Source organism: Erinaceus europaeus, chromosome 4 (assembly GCF_950295315.1).
Source record: "Erinaceus europaeus chromosome 4, mEriEur2.1, whole genome shotgun sequence".
NCBI classification, from domain to species: domain Eukaryota; kingdom Metazoa; phylum Chordata; class Mammalia; order Eulipotyphla; family Erinaceidae; genus Erinaceus; species Erinaceus europaeus.
Genome location: NC_080165.1, coordinates 118,735,548 through 118,761,842, shown reverse-complemented (window position 1 = coordinate 118,761,842; position 26,295 = coordinate 118,735,548). Strand labels below are relative to the sequence as shown.

Here is a 26,295-nt window from a genome sequence, read left to right as displayed (position 1 = left end):
AAAAAAAAAAAGAAAAAAATCGACCCACTGGGAGTAGTGGATTTGCCATGCAGATATCCAGTGCCAGCAATAACCATGCTAGCAATAAAAACAGAATAAAATAAAATAAAATTCTAGTCTGTGATCAGGATTTGACAGTAAAAGCATACACCTTCCATCCAGCTACTTACTTCCTATTTTTATTTTCCCATTAGTATTACATATTAACCAACAGGAATGACTATAAGGAAATATGTTTGTGTTCTCTCCAAATGACAGAGTTCTCACTAACTCACTATGTCCTACATGTTAGACTATAGGCCTATATTAGACTATAGGCCTAAATTTTTTTACCTTTCAACTAGAAAACAGTAATCACCTCAACAGTTCTCTGAGGAGTAAACATATAATGCATTTAAGGATGTTTACACAAAACCTAAAATATGGAAAGCAGACTTTAGGTAATACTATTTTTATTATCATCAAGGTATGATCTTTAATTTCTTTTTTTTTAAATTTTTTATTTAATAAAGGATTAATGACCAAAAACATAAGGTAGGAGGGGTACAACTCCACACAATTCACACCACCCAATTTCCATAACCCACCCCCTCCCATGATAGCTTTCCCATTCTCTAGCCCTCTGGGAGCATGGACCCAGGGTCGTTGAGGGTTGCAGAAGGTAGAAGGTAGAAGGTAGAAGGACTACATCAAATTGAAAAGCTCGAACTGTGATCCTTATGACAGTCCTTGCGCTTTGTGCCATGTGCGCTTAACCCGCTGCGCTACAGCCCGACTCTCCATAAATCATGCATTTTTTCATACTTTGTGAAACATTTCAGGTTTTATAACTTTTGCTTCAGGAAGTTAGACATTATGCAATGACTCTGTTTCATGTTATGTGCCTTTTTAGGTAGTGATCTTTCACTTCCAGAAGTTTTAACGTTGACTAGAAGTCAACAGTTGGCCCCCAATCCACTGGTTTGTTTTGTGAACAATATAAGCAGATAGATAACTGCTCAAAGATTCTAAGCAACAGTTTTTCTGTTTCATCTACAGAACTGTTAGCTGTGTTTCAATGTATTAAGAATTATTTTTGTGTTTTATTTTGATTCTTAACCCTGATGGCAAAAATATACAATAAAGAGTCTGCAATGGCAAGTCACAGCACTGACTACAATGAGTAAAGATAAAAAATACTTGATATTGGGGAGTCGGGCGGTAGCGCAGCGGGTTAAGTGCATGTGGCAGGAAGTGCAAGGATGGGCATAAGGATCCTGGTTCAAGCCCCCCGGTCCCCACCTGCAGGGGAGTGGCTTCACAGGCGGTGAAGCAGGTCTGTAGGTGTCTTTCTCTCCTCTGTCTTCCCCTCCTCTCTCCATTTCTCTCTGTCCTATCTAACAACGGTGACATCAATAACAACGATAATAACTGCAACAACAATGAAAAACAACAAGGGCAACAAAATGGAAAATAAATAAATAAATAAAATTTTAAAAAATAAAAATAAAAAAGAAGCCTTAAAAAAAATACTTGACATTGGGAAAGTGCAAAGGAGTTGGAACGAATACACATTGCTGCTGATAAGGATGCAAAATTTTTATTATCATGTGATTTGAGTAATTTGTATACATGTACATTGTATAATGTGATTATGTTAAAAATAGAGAATATATCAGCTCTTTGCAAAAGTACACACAAAATGTGACTTAAGTTCCATATCCATTATCATAACAATAACTACTAAATTATAATAATAACCTAATTTATTATTGTGATTTAACAAAGAATTAGAATTTTATCTCCAAGGAGTACATAGACAATGATATATAAACCAAGATATGAATGCCTCAGCTGTGATTTATTAACTTATTTATTCATATTGTGAACATATTCATCAAAATAATTTTGCATATGTAAGTCTGAAAATTCAGTCATTTCTTTAGGACTTTTAATATTAAGTGACCAGTAATAAATGTACTTCTATTTTTAAGAAACATGAGATATACATTTTTTTTTAAATAGACAACCCAATCCTTAAAAATGTTACCATTAGCAGTTTTGATAGATGTGTTGAGGAATTCATGCCTGTTAAATTATCCCATAGGTGTAGAGCAGTTTGGAACTATGAATAGAAACAAGTGCTGAAGAGGATGTGAGTGGAAATATACCCTGTGGAAATATACCCTGTGGATGTGAGTGGAAATATAAATTGGTTCATCCCCTGAAGAAAACAGTATGGTGATTCCTCAAACATTAGAAATGGACTTACTAACCTGAACTGGAGTTGGCGTATTGCACCAAAGTAAAAGACTCTGGGGTGGGTGAGGGGAGGGAGAGAGTACAAGTCCTGGAAAAGGATGACAGAGGACCTAGTGGGGGTTGCATTGTTAAGTGGAAAACTGAGAAATGCTATGCATGTACAAACTATTTAAGAAACAAAGAAAAGAAAAATGCAAGGTAAAACTTAGACTATCTGTGGTCTACTGCAACAAAGTTGATTCTAAAGTGGATGAGAAAGTCTGGAGACCCAGTCAACAATGATGGAGGGAGATATCAGCTAATGGAAGGTGTGGTGTGCAAACAAGCACCTAGGATGGAGATATAAGAAACTGTACTCAAGTGGTAACTGTCCTGTAAATCATCATTCCCTCACATACACTAAAATAATTTTTAGGGGACTGGGCAGCAGCACAGCGGGTTAAGTGCAAGTGGTACGAAGCACAAGGACTGGCGGTAAGGATCCTGGTTTGAGCCCATCTGCTGGGGAGTAGCTTCACAAGTGGTGAAGGTCTGAAGGTGTCTATCTTTCTCTCCCCCTCTCTGTTTCCCCTTCCTCTTTCCATTTCTCTCTCTATCTTATCCAACAACAACGACAACAATAACAACAATAACAACAATAATAATAACAACAACATCAATAAACAACAACAAAAGAGAAAAAATAACCTCCAAAGGCAGTGGATTCATAGTGCAGGCACCCAGCAATAACCCTCGAGGCAAAAAAAAGTAATTTTTTAAAAATGATGAGAAAAGGTTATATTTATAAATCACTGGCCTATATTACTGAGGTAGCCCTTTGGGATTGCTTGGTAAAATGAATGAACTGATAAACATAGTTAGCAAAATATATGATGCAAAGTGAATATGACAAATATATACCCTATACCATCACAATACTTGGCAACACTACAATTATTAATGATATGGATATTAACAGGTAAGTCACTGTTGGACTTCTGATTTCACCTGAGGTGGATAGTGAGTCCTTCATGTACCATCTTCCAAACAGCGACACTGTCAGGATGGGCTCGAATGATCCATTCTTATTTACCAAGCGTCCATCCTTCAGACACTAAAAAGACAGTAAATAAAGCATGTTATCTTAATTAAAATATAAATTACTAGCAGACTAGTGGTTTTGAAACTATTCTATATCAAATATACCCAGGTAGGTCAGAATAGTTAAGAGATAAAGGAAACAACTATTGTCTATATAATAGAGACTAGCACCATTCTCAAGAAGACAAGAATCATATCTAATCCTTAATTAAAAGTCAAAAATCAGCAGCAGCAAAGTTTTAGAGTTTATGTGTAAGATAATGAAGAACTAGAGAAGCAAAAATGGTACCTTTCCTTCAAGAAAGTAAAGAGTTAACAGTGGAACTGGGGAGATAGAACAGTGGCTATCAAAAGATATTTTGTTTTGTTTTGTTTTGTTTCCAGAACACTACTCTGCTCCAGCCACTGGTAAACCTCTGAACTTAGAGCATTAAATTTTTTTGCATAATCACTGTGCTAGCTCCCAGGCCACAAAGGACATTTATGCCTGGTGCTCCCAAGTCCCAGGTTCAATCTTTAGCATCACCATAAGCCGGAGATAAGCAGTATTTAAATTAAAATTTTAAAAAATTAACAGTGAAATTGAGCAGATTCTAACATAAAAAGAGAAACCATCAGTGTACTAGACAAGGAAACTGGAAAGTGCTTAGAAGTGCTAAGAAAAATCTGTATTGTTCTGCTTCCCAAAATGGGCTAGAACTAGCCACTAGAATGACTTTTTCTCTGAGGCTGTAGACAGAAGATAATGTGGGAAGTTGAAATGAAAGCAGCAACAGAAGTATGTGATAATGCTTTCTCACTCTTGTGGTTAGAAACTAATGGCAGAGGAGCTGAGGAGATAGCATGATGGTTATGCAAAAAGATTTTCATGCTTGAGGCACCAAAGATCCAAGGTTCCCTGACATTCATGAATGGACCAAGGGGGGGATCTCTAAGGATGCCAAATCACCCCTTTCAGAGTTGGGCAGTGGCACATCTGGTTGAGTGCACATGTTACAATACACAAGGGCCTGGGTTCAAGCCTCTACCTCTGGAGAGGTGGGGGAAGCTTCATGAGCACCGTTTCTCTTATCAGAGGAAAGAGGGGGAAAGGGAAGGGCACTCAGAAGTAGTAATAGGTGTAGATGTGACTTAGAAAGGAAAAGAAGACAGGAATGTAGAAAAAGATGGACAAAAAATAGATACAGATAGTTATAAAGTCATGGCCATGGGAGAACTACTGCAGTTTCCAATGAGAGGATGAGGGTACAAAACTCTGGTAGTAGGAACATTATGGAATTATACCCCTACTATCTTTTAATTCTGTAAATCAATATTAAATCACTAATAAAAAAAAAAAACATTGTGTGGTCTGGGAGGTGGCACAGTGGATAAAGCATTGGATTCTCAATCATGAGGTCCCAAGTTCAATCCCCAGCAGCGCATGTACCAGAGTGATGTCTGGTTCTTTCTCTCTCTCTGCCAATCTTTCTCATGAATAAATGAATAAATTCTTTTTTTAAAAAAAAAGCATAGCTAGCAAGACTCATAAAAAAATGTGTTATTTATAGTATTTTAACTGTTCTCTCTAAGAAACATATGTCAACAGTAGGGCCCTGATCTGTAAGATCTCTAAAGAAAGAACAAAAGAAATACCCAAGAACTGGCTACTGTTTACTACACCCACCTCCCCCACACACACACACACAATGGTCCTTATGCTGAGCGATTCCACCAGTTCTGGGCCTTTTTTTTTTTTTTTTTTTTTTACTCTTTTTATCTCCGAGAGAGAGAAACAGACAGAAAGAGATATACCACAACACTATTCCACCGTCCACAGAGCTTCCTCCAGTGCCAGTGTAATGATGTTCCTATGTAGTGCTAGGCCTCAAATCCAGGACCTTACACATAGTGAGGCACTCACCTTAGTAACTGAGCTATCCCCACCCCTACATGATCCTTTTTTTTTTTTTTTTTTTGCTTCCAGGGTTATTGCTGGGGCTCAGTGCCTGCACCATGAATCCACTGCTCCTAGAGGCCATTTTTTCCCCTTTTTGTTTCCCTTGTTGTTGTAGCTTTGTTGTGGTTATTATTGTTATTGTTAGTCGTTCATTGTTGGATAGAACAGAGAGAAATGGAGAGAGGAGGTGAAGACAGAGAGGGGGAGACAGAGAGGGGGAGAGTAATATAGACACCTACAGACCTGCTTCACCTCCTTCGAGGCAACTCCCCTACAGGTAGGGAGCCGGGGCTGGAACCAGGATCCTTAGGCAGGTCCTTGTACTTTGCTCCACCTGCGCTTCACCCACTGCGCTACCGCCCGGCCCCCACGTGATCCTTTTTGAGGAGAGAAAATACCCTAATTCAACACAATCTCTAGATCAGTGGAGAAACACATTGAATTTGGCTACTAGAATTTCATGGGAGTCTTTTTTCCATAAATATCCAAATTCATTTTTATCATCTATAGAGCTTCACCACTCTGGTTCTATTTTTTTCATTTATTTTTAAATTTTTATTTATTTATTTATTACTGGATAGATAGAGAAAAATTGACAGGGGAGGGGGAAGTAGAGAGAGAAAGAGACAGAGAGGCACCTGCAGATTTGCTTCACTACTTGTGAAGCTTCCCCCCTGCAGGTGGGGACCAGGGGCTTGAAACCAGGTCCTTGTGCACTATAATGTGTGCACTTAACCAAGTGTGCCATCACCTGGCCCCTGGTTCTATTTTTTCAGAAAGAAAATAAGAAACAGAGATACCCTAAAGCAACCAGAAGGACAGAAATCACTAAAGTTAGAGCAGAAATAAACAACATCGAAAATAAAAGAACCATACAAAAGATCAATGAAGCCAAATGTTGGTTCTTTGAAAGATTAAACAAAATTGACAAACCCCTAGCCAGACTCACCAAACAAAAAAGACAGAAGACTCAAATTAATAGAATTGTAAACGATGCAGGAGATATCACAACTGACAACACAGAAATCCAGAGAATTCTGCGAAACTTCTATAAAGAACTATATGCCACCAAGCTAGAGAATCTGGAAGAAATGGAACAATTCCTAGAAACCTATGCACTTCCAAAACTGAACCAAGAAGAACTACAAAATCTAAATGCACCAATCACAGACAAAGAAATTGAAACCGTTATTAAGAATCTCCCCAACAACAAAAGTCCTGGACCAGATGGCTTCACAAATGAATTCTACAAAACTTTCAGGAAACAGTTAATACCCATACTTCTTAAGCTATTCCATAAGATTGAAGAAACAGGAATACTCCCTTCCACCTTTTATGAAGCCAACATCACCCTGATACCAAAAGCTGATAGGGACAGAACAAAAAAGGAAAACTACAGACCAATATCTCTGATGAACATAGATGCCAAAATATTAAACAAGATCTTGGCCAACCGGATACAGCAACACATCAAAAAGATTGTTCATCATGACCAAGTGGGATTCATCCCAGGAATGCAAGGCTGGTTCAACATCCGTAAATCAATCAATGTCATTCATCACATCAATAAAAGCAAAGCCAAAAACCACATGATTATCTCAATAGATGCAGAGAAAGCCTTTGACAAAATCCAACACCCATTCATGCTCAAAACTCTACAGAAAATGGGAATAGATGGGAAATTCCTCAAGATAGTGGAGTCTATATATAGCAAACCTACAGCCAACATCATACTCAATGGAGAGAAGCTGAAAGCATTCCCCCTCAGATCGGTAGACAGGGCTGTCCACTGTCACCGTTACTCTTCAACATAGTATTGGAAGTTCTTGCCATAGCAATCAGGCAAGAGAAAGAAATCAAAGGGATACAGATTGGAAGGGAAGAAGTCAAGCTCTCACTATTTGCAGATGATATGATAGTATACATAGAAAGACCTAAAGAATCCAGTAGAAAATTACTGGAAGTTGTTAGGCAATATAGCAAGGTATCAGGCTACAAAATCAATGTACAAAAATCAGTGGCATTTCTTTATGCAAACACTAAATCTGAAGAAGAAGACATCCATAAATCACTCCCATTTACTGTTTCAGCAAAATCAATCAAATACCTAGGAATAAAGTTGACCAAAGAAGTGAAAGACTTGTATACTGAAAACTATGAGTCGCTACTCAAGGAGATAGAAACTGATACCAAGAAATGGAAAGATATCCCATGCTCATGGATTGGAAGAATAAATATCATCAAAATGAATATTCTCCCCAGAGCCATATACAAATTTAATGCAATACCCATCAAAGTTCCACCAGGCTTCTTTAAGAGAATAGAACAAACGCTACAATCATTTATCTGGAACCTGAAAACACCTAGAATTGCCAAAACCATCTTAAGGAAAAGAAACAGAAATGGAGGCATCACACTCCCAGACCTTAAACTATATTATAAAGCCATCATCATCAAAACAGCATGGTACTGGAACAAAAATAGGCATACAGACCAGTGGAACAGAATTGAAAGCCCAGAAGTAAATCCCAACACCTATGGGCATCTAATCTTTGATAAGGGGGCCCAAAGGATTAAATGGAAAAAGGAGGCTCTCTTCAATAAATGGTGCTGGAAAAACTGGGTTGAAACATGCAGAAGAATGAAATTGAACCACTTTATCTCACCAGAAACAAAAATCAACTCCAAATGGATCAAAGACCTAGATGTCAGACCAGAAACAATCAAATACTTAGAGGAAAACATTGGTAAAACACTTTCCCACATACACCTCAAGGACATCTTTGATGAATCAAACCCAATTGCAAGGAAGACCAAAGCAGAAACAAACCAATGGGACTACATCAAATTGAAAAGCTTCTGCACATCCAAAGAAACTATTAAACAAACAGAGAGACCCCTCACAGAATGGGAGAAGATCTTCACATGCCAGACATCAGACAAGAAACTAATCACCAAAATATATAAAGAGCTCAGCAAACTTAGCACCAAAAAAGCAAATGACCCCATCCAAAAATGGGCAGAGGAAATGAACAAAACATTCACCACAGAGGAGATCCAAAAGGCTAACAAACATATGAAAAACTGCTCTAGGTCACTGATTATCAGAGAAATGCAAATCAAGACAACACTAAGATACCACCTCACTCCTGTAAGAATGGCATACATCAAAAAGGAAAGCAGCAACAAATGCTGGAGAGGATGTGGGGACAGAGGAACCCTTTTACATTGCTGGTGGGAATGTAAATTGGTACAGCCTTTGTGGAGAGCAGTCTGGAAAACTCTCAGAAGGCTAGACATGGACCTTCCATATGACCCAATAATTCCTCTCCTGGGGTTATACCCCAAGGACTCCATAACACCCAACCAAAAAGAGGTGTGTACTCCTATGTTCATAGCAGCACAATTCATAATAGCTAAAACCTGGAAGCAACCCAGGTGCCCAACAACAGATGAGTGGCTGAGAAAGCTGTGGTATATATACACAATGGAATACTATGCAGCTATCAAGAACAATGAACCCACCTTCTCTGACCCATCTTGGACAGAGCTAGAAGGAATTATGTTAAGTGAACTAAGTCAGAAAGATAAAGATGAGTATGGGATGATCCCACTCATCAACAGAAGCTGACTAAGAAGATCTGAAAGGGAAACTAAAAGCAGGACCTGATCAAATTGTAAGTAGGGCACCAAAGTAAAAACCCAGTGGTGAGGGGTAGGCATGTAGCTTCCTGGGCCAGTGGGGGGTGGGAGTGGGCGGGAGGGATGGGTCACAGTCCTTTGGTGGTGGGAATGGTGTTTATGTACACTCCTAGCAAAATGTAGACATATAAATCAGTAGCTAATTAATATGAGAGGGGGAAATCAATTGTATGTCTCAAAGTTTCTCAAAAGACAAACTGAATCTTTTTAATATATAGGCTATGTATTTGATATGTGGACTCTCTCAAAAGCCTAGACCAAGTAGATTAGAAGCTTCCAATAGCACAGCTATATACAAGATACTGGGTACTGTCCAGCAAACCATAACAAAGGGACTTTTCAAAGTTAACCCAATTAACAAATAATGTGATGATAATATTAACTATTGAGTGTCTTTTTGAACCCTAAGACAGCAGGAACCTCACATCTTCACTATAGAGCCCCTACTTCCCCCAGTCCTGGAACCCTTGGATAGGGCCCACTTTCCCGTATGCATCTCCCAATCCAAACCAAATAACATTGCATCTGCCGATCACAACCTAACCAAGGCAACGATTGCTAACTCAACATGCTTCACCTCAGAATGTATCCAGAGACTTCACGTGTGGAATGACAACCCTTCAGCTTCATTACTCGGGTGAGACCTTTCCTTTAATAGTACACTCTAATTTCATCTCAGGTAGTTCACTTTCCAACAAAGTCCCATAACCTAGATATACACCAGTTTCTGTGAGAGAGAGCTTATGTGCACACGTATCCATAAACTACTGCAAAATATATACCTGAAAGCAGGACTACACTAGAGTTTGCAGTGAGTACCTCCCTAACACTTCCTCTCCACTATTCCAAGCTTGGGATCCATGATTGCTCAACAAATTGTTTGGCTTCATATGTTAACTCTGTTTTCAATCACCAGGTTCCAGATGCCACCAGGATGCTGGCTAGGCTTCCCTGGATTGAAGATTCCACCAATGTGTCCTGGAGCTCAGCTTCCCCAGAGTCACACCCTACTAGGGAAAGAGAGAGGCAGACTGGGGGTATGGACCGACCAGTCAACGTCCATGTTCAGCGGGGAAGCAATTACAGAAGCCAGACCTTCTACCTTCTGCATCCCTCAACGACCCTGGGTCCATGCTCCCAGAGGGATAGAGAATGGGAAAGCTATCAGGGGAGGGGGTGGGTTATAGGGATTGGGTGTTGGGAATTGTGTGGAGTTGTACCCCTCCTACCTTATGCTTTTGTTCACTAATCCTTTCTTAAATAAAAAATTAAAAAAAAAAAAAAAAAAGAAACAGAGATAGAGAGTAGGGGAATGATACCATAGCACCAAATCTTCTTTCAGTGCAGCGAGGGTCAGATCCAAACCTGAATTACACACATGGCAAAGTGGGCCCACTATCAAAGTGAGCTATATTACTAGCCCAATACCCAACTCTTTGTTTTGATTCTGTTTACAAAACAAACTTTTAATCTACAGCTAGAGCTCCAGCGAGGGTTTGCAGTGGAAAGCTCCCTTGAGATGATAATTCTTGAGCTAAGATAATGTATTTTTAAAGTTTTTTAAATATTTATTTATTTATTCCCTTTTGTTGTCCTTATTGTTTTATTGTTGTAGTTATTATTATTGTTGTTATTGATGTCATCGTTGTTGGATACAACAGAGAAATGGAAAGAGGAGGGGAAGACAGAGAGGGGGAGAGAAAGACACCTGCAGATCTGCTTCACCACCTGTGAATCGACTCCCCTGCAGGTGGGGAGCCGGGGGCTCAAACTGGGATCCTTATGCTGGTCCTTGTGCTTGCCACGTGTGCTTAACCTGCTGTGTTACCGCCCGACTCCCAAAAATGTATTTTTTAAATAAAACTAAGTTGGTTTTTTAATCCATCCTCCCTAGAGTCAGATGAACTTCAGGCTCTGAAGCTTGTATTGGCAGTGTCAAGCATGGTACAAGCAGAGACTTGAAAAGAATTTGTCCACTATGGTTTATACTTTGGTAATCTTGGATACTTTCAACATGTAAACAGGCTCTAAGTTGTTGGAATATGAGAGAGTACATATAGGGTGATGCAGACCACCCTAACTGCCCACAACAAGGTCATCACAAACCATCTCCCAACTACCTTAACCGCAAGTGGAAGATGCCTGAATGAGCCCAGTCAAGATCAACTGGACTTAGACCATACCAGAAGAAAAGCCCAGCTAGACCCAGGTCACCCACAGAATGCTTATTGTTTTAAGACACTGACTTTTATGAATAAAAATGAGCATCAGTATCCACATGGAGTCATCCTTTTTTCCCAAATGGACCATGTGCTTCTCTGGCACACAGCTTTTCATTTTCCTGATTAAAAGTTTAAAATATCTGGAAGAATAAACACCCCCCATGAGGAATACACTGATAAAGAGTAAGGGTAAAAAAAAAAAGCCTTTAACAAAGGGATAATAATAATTCAAGTTTTATAAATACAAGAAAAAAAAAGTCATGGGACATGTACTCAATGAAGTACTATTCAGCAATTTGACTATATTGTATCCTTTGGAAGAAAACAGATAGACATGGTGATCATTATGTATGAAGTAAGTAAGGAGATAAAGAATAGCTACTAGCTGATTTTTCTCATATGTGTAATATAGGTCATTAAAACACATGAACTTGAAAAATGTATGTATACAATTAACCCGTAAATGAGACTTTGGATGAGCTCTGGCCATTATCATTGTGTGGGGTGTGGGGTGCAGGGGTGGGGAGAGGCAAGGGAGACAGACCTTCGGTCGTGGGAGTGGTATAGAATTATACCCCCATTTTCTTACAATCTTGTAAACTATTATTAAGCTATTTTTAAAAGGCTAACTTTTAAGGATATCTGCTACACAACAAAAGTATGATAATTCACATAGGTTATTTTAATTGACTTCAGAAAAAAAGATAAAATGAAAATATTCTTAAAATTCTCCTACCTCAAATCTTCCTGGTGACAGATGAATTTTAGTATGTAGCACTTCGGGAAAAACATACTCTGTTCCAAATGTGCCGCTTAGGGAGAACATCTCAAATCTCGTCAAAGCAGTTTCCACTGACTGTCCACAAGTTGTCAGGTCCATTGTTCTGCATTTCAACATTACACATACCTGTGTAGAACAGATACGGACAAACTACAATACCTCCCATCTAAATTATTCATACTGGAACTCTCAAGTCAGATTATAATATATAATTCACTGTACAGTCATATAAGGCACTTATTTTTTTTCCATTTGATAAAAGGACTTAGATCATACTTCATAGAATTACCTGCTCCACTGGAAAGATTATTTGAGAACCAACCGCCGTGTTCTGAGTAATAAATCAATCAAAATAAAGCAGAGGATTTAAATTTATATTTAAAACATCTTGTAATACATAACGTGACTCATTAGTTAAATAGAAAATTATCATCTACAAGTCTATAGATTTTTAATATACTCAAAGTAAACAGTCAGATTATACTTAACTCTAATTTTATTTATTTATTTTATCTTTTTTTATTGGATTGAGACAGTCAGAAATTGAGAGGAAGGGGGATGTAGAGAGGGTGGAAGGCAGAGAGACAACTGCAGCAGTGCTTTGCCAATAGGGAAGCTTTCCCCCTGCAGGTGGGCACCAGGGGCTTGGGACCGGGGGCTTGAGCCTGGGTCCTTCTGCAGCATAACATGTGTGCTCAAGCAGGTGCACCACCGCCCGGCCCCTTATACTTAACTCTAACTATAAATACCATATGACTAATCCTAATCTGTGTGTGCCTGCGCATAAAGTGATACCAACAGAAAGCCCTTATTTCTCTGGGACAAATGTAAAGTTAATCTTGGGACTTACTCACACCAAACACTCCCTCTCATATGAACCCAATTTACCTGCCAGTACTCGCTTTTCCTTCGTCCATGAAGTCCTGTGAAAGCTCCTAGAACATATACTTCATTCTTCTCTTTTCCTAACATTCTGTAACTCAAATGACAGCAAAGTTCTTTTTGGCAAACAGTAATGTTTCCTGAATTTCCAAAAAGCTCTGTGAAGTTGAACTCATCCCGTGAAACAAATCCCCTGAAAGTGTCCTGTACTGGGAATGGATTGATGGAGGTGGCATAGGCACGCCAATTCACAGCTGGTGGGTAGACAGGAGAGATCCGGGGATGTGTGTCCACCTTGGAAAGAAGAAGCTTTCCCAAGTCTGTTTCCATATCATAGTGGTATATTTTAGGAGCATGTGGGGCATAGATACCACTGCCTGTGAATAAAACACAAGACTTTTTTTTTTGATAAGACAGAGAGGTTGGGGGAGAGGAGTAGAATAAAGAGAACAGAAACACCCGAAGCACTGCTCAAGTAGTGAAAATTCCCCCTGCAAGTGGGAACAGGGATTTGAACCCAGGTCCTTGTTTATGGGACATGTGCACCATAGCTCAGCCCTAAAACACCAGACTTTCAAAAAAATAAAAACAAAGCCAATATTGCAAATTTCCCCAATAGAAGTGGGTGTGTAATCATGACGAAGTTGGGCCTGGTAAGCCAGCATTTCAATAGTACAGTCCTTTCCCTGCTTTGCCAGTTGGTAGAGATCACCCTGTTTAGTTCTCAGTTTTGTCCCCTACCAGTTGGTAGTCCTTGGCAAGTATTTACATTCTATATCTCAATTTTCTGATCTATAAAACTAAGGTAGTAGCAGCCTAGTGGTACAGTGGACAAAGTATTGGGTTTAAAGTGTGAGGTACTGAACACAATCATAAGCACTGCATACATTAAAGGGATATTCTGGTTCATCCTCCCTCTCCTTCCCTTTTGTGTTAGTAAATTAAATAAATCTTAACTAAAATTTGAGCTAACAATAACTTTCCACATAGAATTATTGTGGAGATAAATAATACAGGACACAAAAAGTTCTTACAACCATTGCTATATAATCAAGCAATAGAGTGTGTGTGTGTGTGTGTGTGTCTGTGTGTGTGTGTGTGTGTGTGTGTGTGTGTGTGTGTACACCTTTTTAATCATTTTATTGTGGCCTTAATGGTTTACAGTACAGTTGTTGGCATATAGGCACAATTTCTTATCTCACCATGATGGGTGTCTGCAAAACACTCTCCCCTTTAACCTAGTCCTTTTCTACTATTTTGTTTTGTTCTTGTAAACAGTTATACATAGTGAGGAATCCAAATAAAGAAACAATAAATTATGACATGTCATAACCGAGGTATTAAATTCTTTACATTTAAAGTATAATCTACAATTACCTGTCATATTTAAGTTGACATTATGTGCATTGGCCACAAGAAGATTAACCCTCATTCCCATTGCCCAAGCAGAATGGAATTCAATAGCTGTTAAAAGGGGCAAAACATTCATCCAAGCTGTGGGAAGCAGTATGGTATCCACAAGGAAATCTTCCACCAGGTTAACAGCAGGATCATGGAAGAGTATGTCAAAGCAAGTAAAAATGCCAAATCTTCCAAACGTGGTGTTGAAAGTCACTAACTCTGGCTTTTCAGGGACATCAAACTGAAGCTCAGAATAGAGGTGGTACTAGAAAAAGTGCACAGATAGGTTAAAACAAGGTTTTTTTTTTTATTAAATAAATAACTTTTAAAATTAACTCCAAAGTTAGTAATAAGAATTAAATTCCCAAGAAAACATTTGCCTTCTCTTTATTTCCTTCCTTCTCTCAATTAGGAGTCAAATATATCCCCATAAGTTGAAACACCATGTTCATGAAGCCTGAAGACAAAGCTAAAAAAAAAAAAAAAAACTAAATATTTTTTAAGGGGCATTACCGTGACACACCTGGTAAAGTGCACACATTACCATACACAGCAACCCATGTTCACGCTTTGGGTCCCCATCTACAGGGCAGGAGGTTCATAAGTGATGGAATAGTGCTGTAGATGTCTCACTTCCTCTCCTTTCTATCCCTCTCTATTTCCCTTCTCAATATCTCTCTGTCTTATCAAGTAAAAGAAAGCAAAGAAAAAGAACAAGATGAAAAAAAGGCCAGTGGGATTAGTGGATTCGTGCAAGTTTTTGCAACCTACTGCCAAGTCACCTTGTACCTTTGTCATATATTATTTTCCTTTGATTCTCTAAGACCTAGAAACATAACAGACACACAATAAATACATTACTCAGATGAGAGGTGTGAATTTTCTCTACACTATTCCATCCAAAGAACCCCCAGAGTCTTTTACCCAGATTTCCAAATAGTCAAGATATGTAAACAACCTAAGTATCCATTGATGAATAAGTAGATAAAGAAGATGTGGCAAACATAAGTGAAATATTACTCATCTACAAGATAAGAAAGATAAATCCATGTCATATGTAAGGACAAAGATGAATCTGGAGGGTGTTGTGCTAAATGAATTACTCAAATACAAATACTCTTACTAAAGGCATAGAACCCAAGGTACGTATCTAAAGTAGACTTCCTAGCTTCTTATCACCCCAGAATCCCAATTTTCATCTGCTCTATTCCTACTTTATGATTCCTGTTTATTAAACATTTTGTCCTGCTTCATATCTTAACTACCTTTCAGACTCCAAGTTGCAGATGCTACTGAGTCCATCCTCAACTCCCTGGACAGATGGCCTCACTAATGTGTCCCCCAAACCTCACTTCTCCAGAGCCTTACCTAACTAGGGAAAGATAGAAACAGGCTGGGAGTATGGATTAACAATTAAAGAAGCCAGACCTTTCACCTTCTGCATCCCAAAAAAATAATTTTGATCCATTCTCCCAGAGGGGGGGGGGAATGTTAGGGAAAGAGGATTAGAGGTCTTTGAAACTCACTTCTGTCAGGACCCAGAGACAGAAGAGGAAAAAGGAAAGATATTCAGAAGTAGTATTAGGTGTAGGTGTGACTTAGAAAGGAAGAGGAGACAGGACCACTGAAAAAAATGGATGATAGATAGATAGATAGATAGATAGATAGATAGATAGATAGATAGATAACAGAAAGATATAGATAAGATAGATGATAGATAAGACAGATAATTATAGAAATAGTAGTCATCCCATTTCTGTGACCTTGGGAGAATATGAATGTTTAATTATATTTAAAAAAGATGTTGTCAAAACCCACAAAGTTATAAAGAAAACTTCTTTAAAGTTGTTCCTCATTTATAGATACAAATATATACACATTGAGGGTTCCTATTAAATTTTTTCCCAAGGATTAGGTGATAAAGCTCAGAGCTAGAGAGCATGGCTTGAATGCTTGGCATCCTGGATTTGATACTTAGCAATTCCCACTCCACCAATATTCAGTTTGTTTTCTTCCAGTGGGAGTGTAAGATCAAAAGCATTTGAAACCCATAATTATCTACTATTCCCTCTTGATGAACATTTATTTTTTATCATTTTATTGGGGGCTTAATGGTTTACAGTATAGTCGTTGATACATGGGTACAATTTCCCATCTCCCCATGTTGGGTGTCAACTTTTTTTTTGCCTCCAGGGTTATCACTGGGGCTCCATGCCCACACCATGAATCCGCTGCTCCCAGAGGTCATTTTTTTCCATTTTATTGAACAAGACAGAGAGAAATTCAAAGAAGAGGGAGAGATAGGGAGAGAGAAAGACAGACATGTAAAGACCTGCTTCACTGCTCGAACTTCCAGGATATAATTTCTCCACTCAAACAACTTTAAGACTAAAAAGAAAAAAATAAAAGAATTTTAAATACTCACTTAGAAGTGAGTTTCTCTCCATGGCCAGTTGTGTATAAAATTATAAATTTAGGTTGTCTTACTGTCTTAATTTGGAGTCTAAAAACTACAGGTTGAGGATTAGGGAGACAGTATAATGGTTATGCAAATAATTTTCATACTTCAGGCTCCAAGGGCCATCAGCCAGAGGTGAAAAGTGCTCCAGTAAAAGTAAAATAAAATAAAAATTTTATAATTTGAACCAATAAAAAGGTAATTAAGTTATATAATGTTTTAAAAAACAAGCTCATTTTTGTGACATGATAGAAACAATAAAAATAGCTTATCTTAAATTGATTCATACAATTTGGAAACATTTTTGTGTAATATCAATAGTAAATAACATCCAGGGCTAGGATATATTACTGTGGTAGTGCACTAGATTTGTATGCATGAGATGGTGGAAGTCAAAAGTTCGATCCCCAGAAACACCAGTATGCCATTGTTAAATAGTGTTCTACTCTCTTGCTTGCTTGTGAAAATATATAAATAAATTTTCCAAAGGATCTTAAAAATAAATATAATTAATAGTATCTGGATTAGGTCACATTCAAATATTGTGTACCAGTATTAAAACAATTGTTCATATATATATATATTCATATATATATATATATATATATATATATATAGCCATTGTCAGTTATGAACTATACACCATTCTTACAGGACCCTGCTTATACTTCTTTCCAGGTTAATTTTTTTTCAAAGTGTAATTTCATTTACTGTTGACTGAGAAAAAAAGAGGATGAAGCAGTGGCACACCTGGTTGAGTGCACATATTATAATATGCAAGGACCCAGCTAGAAGCACCCACTCTTCATCTGCAGGGACATCTTTCTTTCTTTTGCTCTGTCTCCCCCCTCCCCTCCCATTTGCTCTCTGTCTCTATGCAAATAAATAAATGATTTTTTAAATCACTTATTATATATAGCTCAACAGTAAACCACGTTTTCCATGCATGAAACCAGGGTTCAATTCCACCACGTAAAATATCTGAATGATTCTCTCTCTCTCTCTCTCTCGTGTTTTCTCCCTCTCCCTCTCTCGTATTCTCTCCCTCTCCCTTCCCCTCTCCTGTTTTGAAAAAAAAAATTAAGAAGTTATTTAAGGGGAGCAGGCGATAGTGCAGCGGTTTAAGCGCAAATGGCGCAAAGCGGAAGGACCAGCTCAAGGATCAAGGATCCCGGTTAGAGCCCACGGCTGCCCACCTGCAGAAGGGTCGCTTCACAAGTGGTGAATCAGGTCTATAGGTGTCTATCTTTCTCTCCCTCTCTCTATCTTCCCGTCCTCTGTCAATTTCTCTCTGTCCTATCCAACAACAGCAATAACGATAACAATAACAACAATGATAAACAACAAGGGCAACAAAAGGGAAAAAATAGCCTCCAGGAGCAATAGATTCGTAGTGCAGGCACCAAGCGCCAGAAATAACCCTGGAGGCAAAAAAAAAAAAAAAAAAGGTCTGGCTAAATAAACGAATAAATTAATTTAAAAAATAAGCTAGTTAATAAACTAAATAAACATAAAATCTGGACTAGGAGATATTTGTATCATTTGTATCAATATTAAAATCACTTGTTACTGGTTACTCTTATGGAAAATAATAAAAATTTAAATAAACAAAAATCTCTAGTAATATGGTATTATATAGGAAATGAAGCTCAAACTTTTTTTTTAATGCCTCCAGGGTTATCACTGGAACTCAAGTGCCTACACTATAAATCAACTTCTCATGGGGGCCATCTTTTTTCCATTGTTGTTGCTGTTGTTGTTGGATAGGGCAGAGAGAAATTGAGAGAGGAGGGGAAGACAGCGGGGGAGAAAGATAGACACTTGCAGACCCGCCTCACCGCTTGCTAAGCAACCCCCTCTGCAGGTGGGGAGACAGGGGCTTAAACTGGGATCCTTGTTCTGGTCCTTGAGCTTCGCACTACTACCGTCTAGTTCCCAAAGCTCAAACTTTTTAAAGCATCATTCACTACACTTTAATAGGCTACATTTTATATATTCACCCACTCTTACCTTATGGTATCGTGCCACCAGCTTTCCCTCAGAATCATATACCACATTGGTGTTGTACTGATAATAACCATTAGGAGGACATACGGATTTGTGAGAATTGCATGGCTTTTTGTCCCCAATATTTGCCAAGACGTAGATAGAGTTGTTCTTAGCCAGGCAGCTGAGTCTTGTTTGTACTGGTGTGTGACCAAATCTAAATCAAATTATAATTAAAGTCAAACAACACGACAGCTATATAATATGATAGAACTGTTAGATGCTAAGGTGGTACTCACATTGCATGCAGTATATAAATGTATTGGGTTCAGCATACCGTGCATCATAAATTTATGCAATGCTATATGTCAGCTATATCTCTAGTCACAAAATATGTCTTATTAAAAATGCAATAGTGGGGCTGGTTGAGCGCACATGTTACAATGTGCAAGGACCCAGGTTCAAACCCCCAGTCCCCACCTACAGGGCGAAAGCTTCACGAATGGTGAAGCAGGGCCATAGGTGTCTCTCTGTCTCTCTCCCTCTCTGTCTCTCCCTCCCCTCTTGATTTCTGGCTGTCTCTATCCAATAAATAAATAAAACAGTTTACAAAAATGAAATAGCAGTAATAGTCTAAGTGCAACTTAAGTCAATACAAAACCACTCATATAGCTAACAGAATGTGTATCTCAGTGCTAGAACACACATGCCCTGCTTATGTGAGGTTCTAGTTTCAATTCCCAACACAGAAAAAAAGAAATTAAATACTCACGTAGAAGTTTGTTAAAGGTATTTTTAAAGTTACATATTCTATGTGAATGTAACACATTTTTCACCTCATCTCTATTGTTTCATATTCATTCATTATTCATGCTCACCATGGGTTGCCACCTCTCTACTGGATCATTCTATCAGCATAAAATTTTTCTCTAGCACCTCACATCACACTTTACATATTTATTTTATTTTTGAAATGTTGAGTCTTCACACATGCCCAATACCACCATTCCCAGGTCAACTTTTTCAGGTTTTCTACTTGAGAGAAACAGAAATAGAGAAGACAGAGACATCATGGTACTGCTCCACCACCCACAGAGTGTCCCTCAGTGCCATGGTGCGCTGATGTGGTGCTGGGATTTGAACTCTGAGCCTCACATGTGCTAAGGTCTATGGTCTATCATAGGCTTTACCATGTGCCCATTTGTCCCTTTTATGGAAACAAATGAAAGCTTCTGTTGGTCCCATATGCCCCTCTAAAACTTCCTCCATTTGTCATGGCTTTTTTCAGCAAAACTCCTTTAAAGTGTTGTTCATCCTACTGGCTTTAGTTTGTCCCTTTTCCTTTTGGAAGGCAGCTATGTTCACCACTATACCACCAACGCAACTGCTTCTTTTTCTTTTGAAGCACTCAAATCAACTTTACTCTCATCAAGAACTCTTACTAATGTCAGTGATAACCATGACACCTTGGCTGAGTCTATCCTATTAATCTACAGCAGCTGACAAAGTTAATTACATACTCCACTGGAAATACTTCTTGTCCCACTGAACTCTGCACTCTTAATCCCTTGCTTACTGCGATCCATCTCTATCTCCATTGTTAGCTTCTCCCCATCTCCATTGAGTCTAAACATCAGAATGTCCTAGAACTCATTCTTAAGATATTGTCTCTTCTCTAACTCACTCCAACAGTGTATCATGGTATTAAAACCATCTCCATGTTCACTCCTGATTTTCTACCTACAGCCCTAATCTTGTCTTTTTTACATTAGACTTACGTACCAGGCTGATAGCTCCATATGTCTAAAGGGCAGCTCATTCAGTGGAGCACATGCATTATGCATGAGCTCTTGGTTTGTGTCCCAGGATGGCACGGAAGCACCATGGATGACAAGGGAAACTCCACAGTGATGCCTTTCCTCCCCTTCCTCTTCTTCCTCCTCCCCTTCTTCTTCCTCTTTCTCTTCCTCTTCCTCCTTCTTCTTCCTCTCTATCTTTATCTCTCTCTTTCTCCTTCTCCTTCTTCACTTTCACCTTTTTTTATTCTCAAAGAAATAAATAATGAGTTTTTATCACAAGGTCTGCTTGGTTATATAACATGTGTGAGACACTAGGATCATTCCCATAACTCAAACTTACGATGCACAAAATGGTTTCCCTAATTTTCATTCCACACTTGCTACTCTTTCAGGACTCCCTCTGTCTCTAAGTGGTATCACATACCTTAGCTTCTCAAGACAAAAAAAACACATGAGTTACTCTTGGTGCTTAACTATCTCTCAAACATTCCACAAACAAATCCTACGACCTTGTTGGGTAAAGCCTATCTATAATCTTAACAACTCCACCTCTTCTGTACTAGTTTCAGTCTCCATCAACTCTAACTACACTGATTATAGTAGTTTCCCAAATGGTCTCACTGTTTTGTCACCTCATTCTTGTCTTTCTGATGAAACAGAAGTCAGAGAAGTACTTTTAAAACTTGAGTCAAATGGGTTAATTCTTCAATTCACAGAACTCTTCCATGCTTCCTCATAACTTTCAGAGGAACGACCAAAGTTCTTACAGTAGACTTCAAGACCCTAAATAATCTGTAACACGCCCACAACGTAAATACTTCCTAAATTCATCTCATAACCCACTGTCTTCCTTAGAATTTAAATTTCTGGCAGGGGTAGATAGCATAATGGTTAAAGCAAAGAGATTCTCATGCCTGAGGCTCTGAAGTCTCAGGTTCAAGCTCCTGTACCACCTAAGCCAGAGCTAAGCAGTGCTCTGGTAAAATAATAATAATAATAATAATTAATTAAATTACTATTTGCATTCATAAAATCCTCTTCCCCTAGTTTCTAATCCTAGCAATAAATATCCTGTTTACATACTGCCTCTAAACTTAATAATCTATTCTTAATCTATAGGCAGAAATGATTAAGTAGAGCCAAAATATGATCTTTTAGCAAATGCCAAGATAAATGAAATAACATACACTACCTATTCAATAATAATAATTCTACTTGACCATTTTGTCTGGGATAAGCATGCTCATTTCAGAGAATTACAGTGTCTCTGCAAAAGTAAAAAAGTTCAAATACCTGTGGGGGTCCTGACATGGATTCCAGTCGACCTGAGGATCTGGGACATCTTCCAGATAAGGGAAAATGGTTTCTCTGGTAAATGTCCAGCCATAAAGAGAATCTTCTGGAGTTACAATGATTTGAGCATTCTGTTCAAAATAAGCCAAATCAAAATGATTTTTCAAAAGAAATTAACAAATGAAAACAATTTGAAACTGGAGTGTATCTCAGTGTTAGAGCACAGCCTATCCTAAAAATCAACGAGATCCTGTATTAGATCTTTATCCTCTTCCCTCCCCTCAAATAGTCCCCATGGTTTTTTTTTTAATCTTTTTTAACTTATAAAATGGAAATATTGGCAAGACCATAGGATAAGAGGGGTACAATTCCACAAAATTCCCACCACCAGAACTCTATATCCCATTTCCTCCCTTGAAAGCTTTCCTATTCTTTATCCCTCTGGGAGTATGGATTCAGGATCATTGTGGGGTGGATTCAGGATCATTGCGGGGTGCAGAAGGTGGAAGGTCTGGCTTCTGTAATTGCTTCCACGCTGAACATGGGCCTTGGCAGGTCCATCACTACTCCCAGTCTGTTCCTCTCTTTCCCTAGTGGGGCGGGGTTCTGGGGAGGCCAAACTCCTCATGTTTAACAGAAAAGGTATTAACTCCTATTTTCCCCCAGCTCTCCTGTCCTGCCCATAAACTCTGAGTAGTAGAAATAAAAGAGTACCTGCTTAGCTGCTTGCTTAATTGCTCTCTCCAGAACATCTATATTCTTATTCATGAGGAACAGTGCATCATCCTGAGAAACAGGTGTTTCTGTTTTATTTGGCAATATGACAGTATGTTCATATACCGCAGCTATGAAACTATCCAGAGCACTAACATGTAGACCAATGAAGGCCAAAACTGCTACAGATGTTTTTAAAGAGGAAATAATCATAGTCAAGGTCCAATAATTTCTGAAAGAGAAAGTAAAACTACTTTACTATTTATAAAGGAAGGACCATTTGTGTAGCATAACGCTGCAAGCTACAAAGTTGTTAGCCTATAAACTTCTACATATCATGCTTGAAAACCTTGAAAGAAAGATTACAGTTCAATGAATACAATAAAATATCATGAGAATTTACAATGTGCACTACTGGAATTTTTTAAGTCAATTTAAAAATAACATTGAAATATAATGCAACTGTATCCTTTTATTGCTAGAAAGACAATAGTAACTAAGTTAGCTCTTCTGGGAAAATGTATAATGCAACAAGCATTTCATTTACTAAGTTTTAAAAAATTGAATAGCAAAATCTTTCCATTCTTTTGTACAATTAATAGCATGTTAATTCTAAGAAAAATACTTACTACTAAAATGTCCTATAAAACAATGCCAGGAACAAAAAGTTATGCAAATTGACACTCTGACTTACCTATCACTAAGAACATGTACTCCATAAAAAGCAAAATGTTTGTGTCTGACTTATTCACCGCTGCATTCTTAGTTCCCAAAGTTCTAATTGTCTAAGTGCTGCTTATTTGTCTTATGGCTTATTTGACTTAATTGTCTAAGTGTATTTGGCCAAAGGGGAAATCAAGAGTCTCTGCTTAGAGGACATAAAATTCATAGGAGACTAAGATTCAGCAGTCCTCCCTTACCTTCTACTCAACTCTCCTTTGCTCTCTCAACTCTCTTACCCCATTCTTTTTCTCCTTCCCTCCGTCTTTCCTTCTCTCATTCCCTCCTTCCTTTTGTCCTACATTCACGGTTCCCTATATCTATAAATAGTGATGCCACACCTCTAGCTTCTCAAGCCAGAACTTGGGAGTCACTCTTGATGTTTATCTTGCCTATCCTTCACACTTCCTCTTTTCTTTCTTCCTCTCTCCTTTTCCATGCTTCCAGCTGAACTACAAACCTCAGAAACATCGTAGGTGTAATCTGAACAGCCCTCCTTTACATATTCCACCCCCCCTTTCTTTCTAGGGAAATAAATACAAAGAGAAGTATACCAGGCTCACAATCATAAGGATCATTTCTGTTGTAACCCAGACAAAATATAACTTTCAGTTATGTTGCAGGTAAATAACAACACAAATGAGATTTTTTTTTTTTGAGTTATATTAATTTCCTAAAATGTCCTTCTTCTCCCTTCCCCAATTTGCCACTCAAGGATTCAGGTTGTTTTTTCACTTATTGTTTGTTTGTTATCTACTTTGCTTGATAAATGTTATTCAAAATACTTTTAGACAGAATACAATGGTGGAAGCAAGTAACTAAAACTTTGTCCTTTCCCATATAATGAGATAAAATTCTTGGTAAGGGTAAAGTATAAGAGTAATGGTAGAGTTTGTTGCACCAAAGTAAAAGACTCTGGGGGGGGGGGGGGGAGAATACAGGTCCAAAAAGGATGACAGAGGACCTAGTGGGGGTTGTATTGTTATGTGGAAAACTGGGAAATGTTATGCATGTACAAACTACTGTATTTACTGTTGAATGTAAAACATTAATTCCCTAATAAAGAAGTTAAAAAAAAAAAAAGAGTAATGGTAGAGTTAAGTAAAAGTTAAATCATACACTGCAAGGTGTAGGAAGATTTGTTTTAATGAACCCAATGATACAGATTTGACTACTAAGTTTGAACTGTTAACTGTTTAACAAATTTAGACTTGTGGCTTTCTTTCTTTGGTTTGCTTATATTTGCTTTTATTTCTATGCTACACTAGTCTGCCATGTAGCAATTGCACTGTGCAATACTACAATAAGGACTGGGAAAATTTTATGGATGTAATGTCTATTACGGTTTGTGATAGATTTTCTCTCTAGTTCTCAGTGATTTAAATGTGACCACTCCTTCTGTACTTTGCCACAAAAAAGCAGGTTTTCCAGGTGACTATTTTGGTGAGTGTCAAAATAATAATTTATGGTGTATTACTGTCTATTCATTTTGAATTAAAATATATATATATTGCAGCAAAAAAAAAAAAAGAGTAATAATGGGCCTGGCTGGCTGGCTGGCTGACTAAAAATGGCAGATGAGGAGGAAGATCCTACGTTTGAGAAAGAAAATGAAGAAATTGGAGGAGGGGCAGAAGATGGACAGAATAAAAGAAAAAGACTTTTCTCGAAAGAATTTCAGTGTATGATATATGAGTTTGAGGATGACCAGAGTCCTTATACTAAGTTAGTGGACATTCTTAAAGATCTTGTTATAGAGTTCATCACAGAAATGACTCACGAGGCAATGCCAATTTGAAAACAAGGTGGAGTACAAGTTGAAGGACCCAAGGAAGTTTTCTTGGCTTAAAGACTTGCTTACTATGAATGAAGAATTAAAATGAGCTGGGAATTAAATGGGAATCTGGGGAATGTTATGCATGTACAAACTATTGTATTTACTGTTGAATGTAAAGCATTAATTCCCCAATAAAGAAATAAATTATTTTTTAAAAAATGAGCTGGGAAAGCATTTGATGAAACAAACTATGGATCTTGATGCCTTTTGCATTCTCTGGAGCTTCGTCATCTTCTACGAAAAGCAGATATAACTATATTCTCCATAGGGAGGTCTATATGATCCAGCCAGGTGAATGAGAGATGAGAGAACAAAGTTTTCAACTTTTATCTTCATGTCTTCAATTTGATAGTGGTGTCTGAGCCCTTAATTACCTGCCTGTATATGTCTATATTTGAATTACATAGTTAGATGAATGATCATAAATAGTTTGAAGAACCTAGGAAGTCACACATTTCATTCTGACTTTTGAGTGTTTAAACAGTGAAGTAGTAGTTTGGAGGTTGTACTGTAGCCCATTAACATGTGACATCTAATTAGCACCTTGGACTTTATGGTAGCTGAGACATAGGTTTCATGTATTCTAAAGTTCTTAGACTACAGCGGTCTGAGAAGTTAGTGAGTGAATTGATTTATATTCTCTCTCTCGCTCTCTCTCTCTGTCTCTCCCTTTCTCTCTCTCTCTTTCTCTCCCTCTTTCCCTCCCTCTAACTAAAGTACTGCTCAACTCTGATGGTGGTGCTGGGGTTTGAACCTGTGACTTCTAGTGCCTCAGGCATGAATGCCTGTTGTTTAATTATTATATTATCTCTCCACCCTAGTTGAAGATTCTTTTAAGGAGAAGATTACGTAAGAAACTAGAATCATCTGTAACAGTATTTCTGCCTTAAAATAATTTGTTTCAGTGGTGTGTGGTTTTTTGTTTTGTTTTGTTTTTTAGATAAAACTTTTTCCTTTCCTTTCTTTTCTTTCTTTTTCAGAAAGAAAAAAATGTGACAGCTTCTATATTGGAAGACTTTTTTTTTTTAAATCTAAAACCTTTTGGGTTGATAACATACTATTTGTCAAGTTTTAGTAGAACTTATTCCCCAAGTCAGTGTAATGCTTTCTAAAAATAAATACTTTCAGTGGCAGGAATGGCATTGCTTAGAAAAGCTGATGGCAAGGGCATTTGGGGTAGTGTTTTATTAACATTTGTAAATATATGTTCATTGCGGAAACGTGCACTTAACTAAAACCA

The 26,295-nt window shown here is 38.0% G+C and overlaps 1 protein-coding gene and 1 pseudogene across 1 annotated transcript in view; one reads left to right on the top strand and one right to left on the bottom strand.

The window, feature by feature from the left end:
• Positions 1-1,569: 1,569 nt before the first annotated feature.
• Positions 1,570-26,295, bottom strand: part of VNN2 (vanin 2) — a 38,939-nt gene continuing 14,213 nt past the window's right edge. The window contains exons 3-9 of the mRNA XM_060190439.1: positions 22,499-22,730; positions 21,785-21,915; positions 18,717-18,909; positions 14,225-14,513; positions 12,854-13,224; positions 11,921-12,091; positions 1,570-3,334 (exon numbers count right to left, since the gene is read on the bottom strand). Of these exons, the coding sequence (XP_060046422.1) occupies positions 3,143-3,334; positions 11,921-12,091; positions 12,854-13,224; positions 14,225-14,513; positions 18,717-18,909; positions 21,785-21,915; positions 22,499-22,730 (1,579 nt within the window). The 3' untranslated portion in view covers positions 1,570-3,142. The remainder of the gene's footprint in view (positions 3,335-11,920; positions 12,092-12,853; positions 13,225-14,224; positions 14,514-18,716; positions 18,910-21,784; positions 21,916-22,498; positions 22,731-26,295) is intronic.
• LOC103124643 (transcription initiation factor TFIID subunit 13-like) lies at positions 24,789-25,256 on the top strand (annotated as a pseudogene).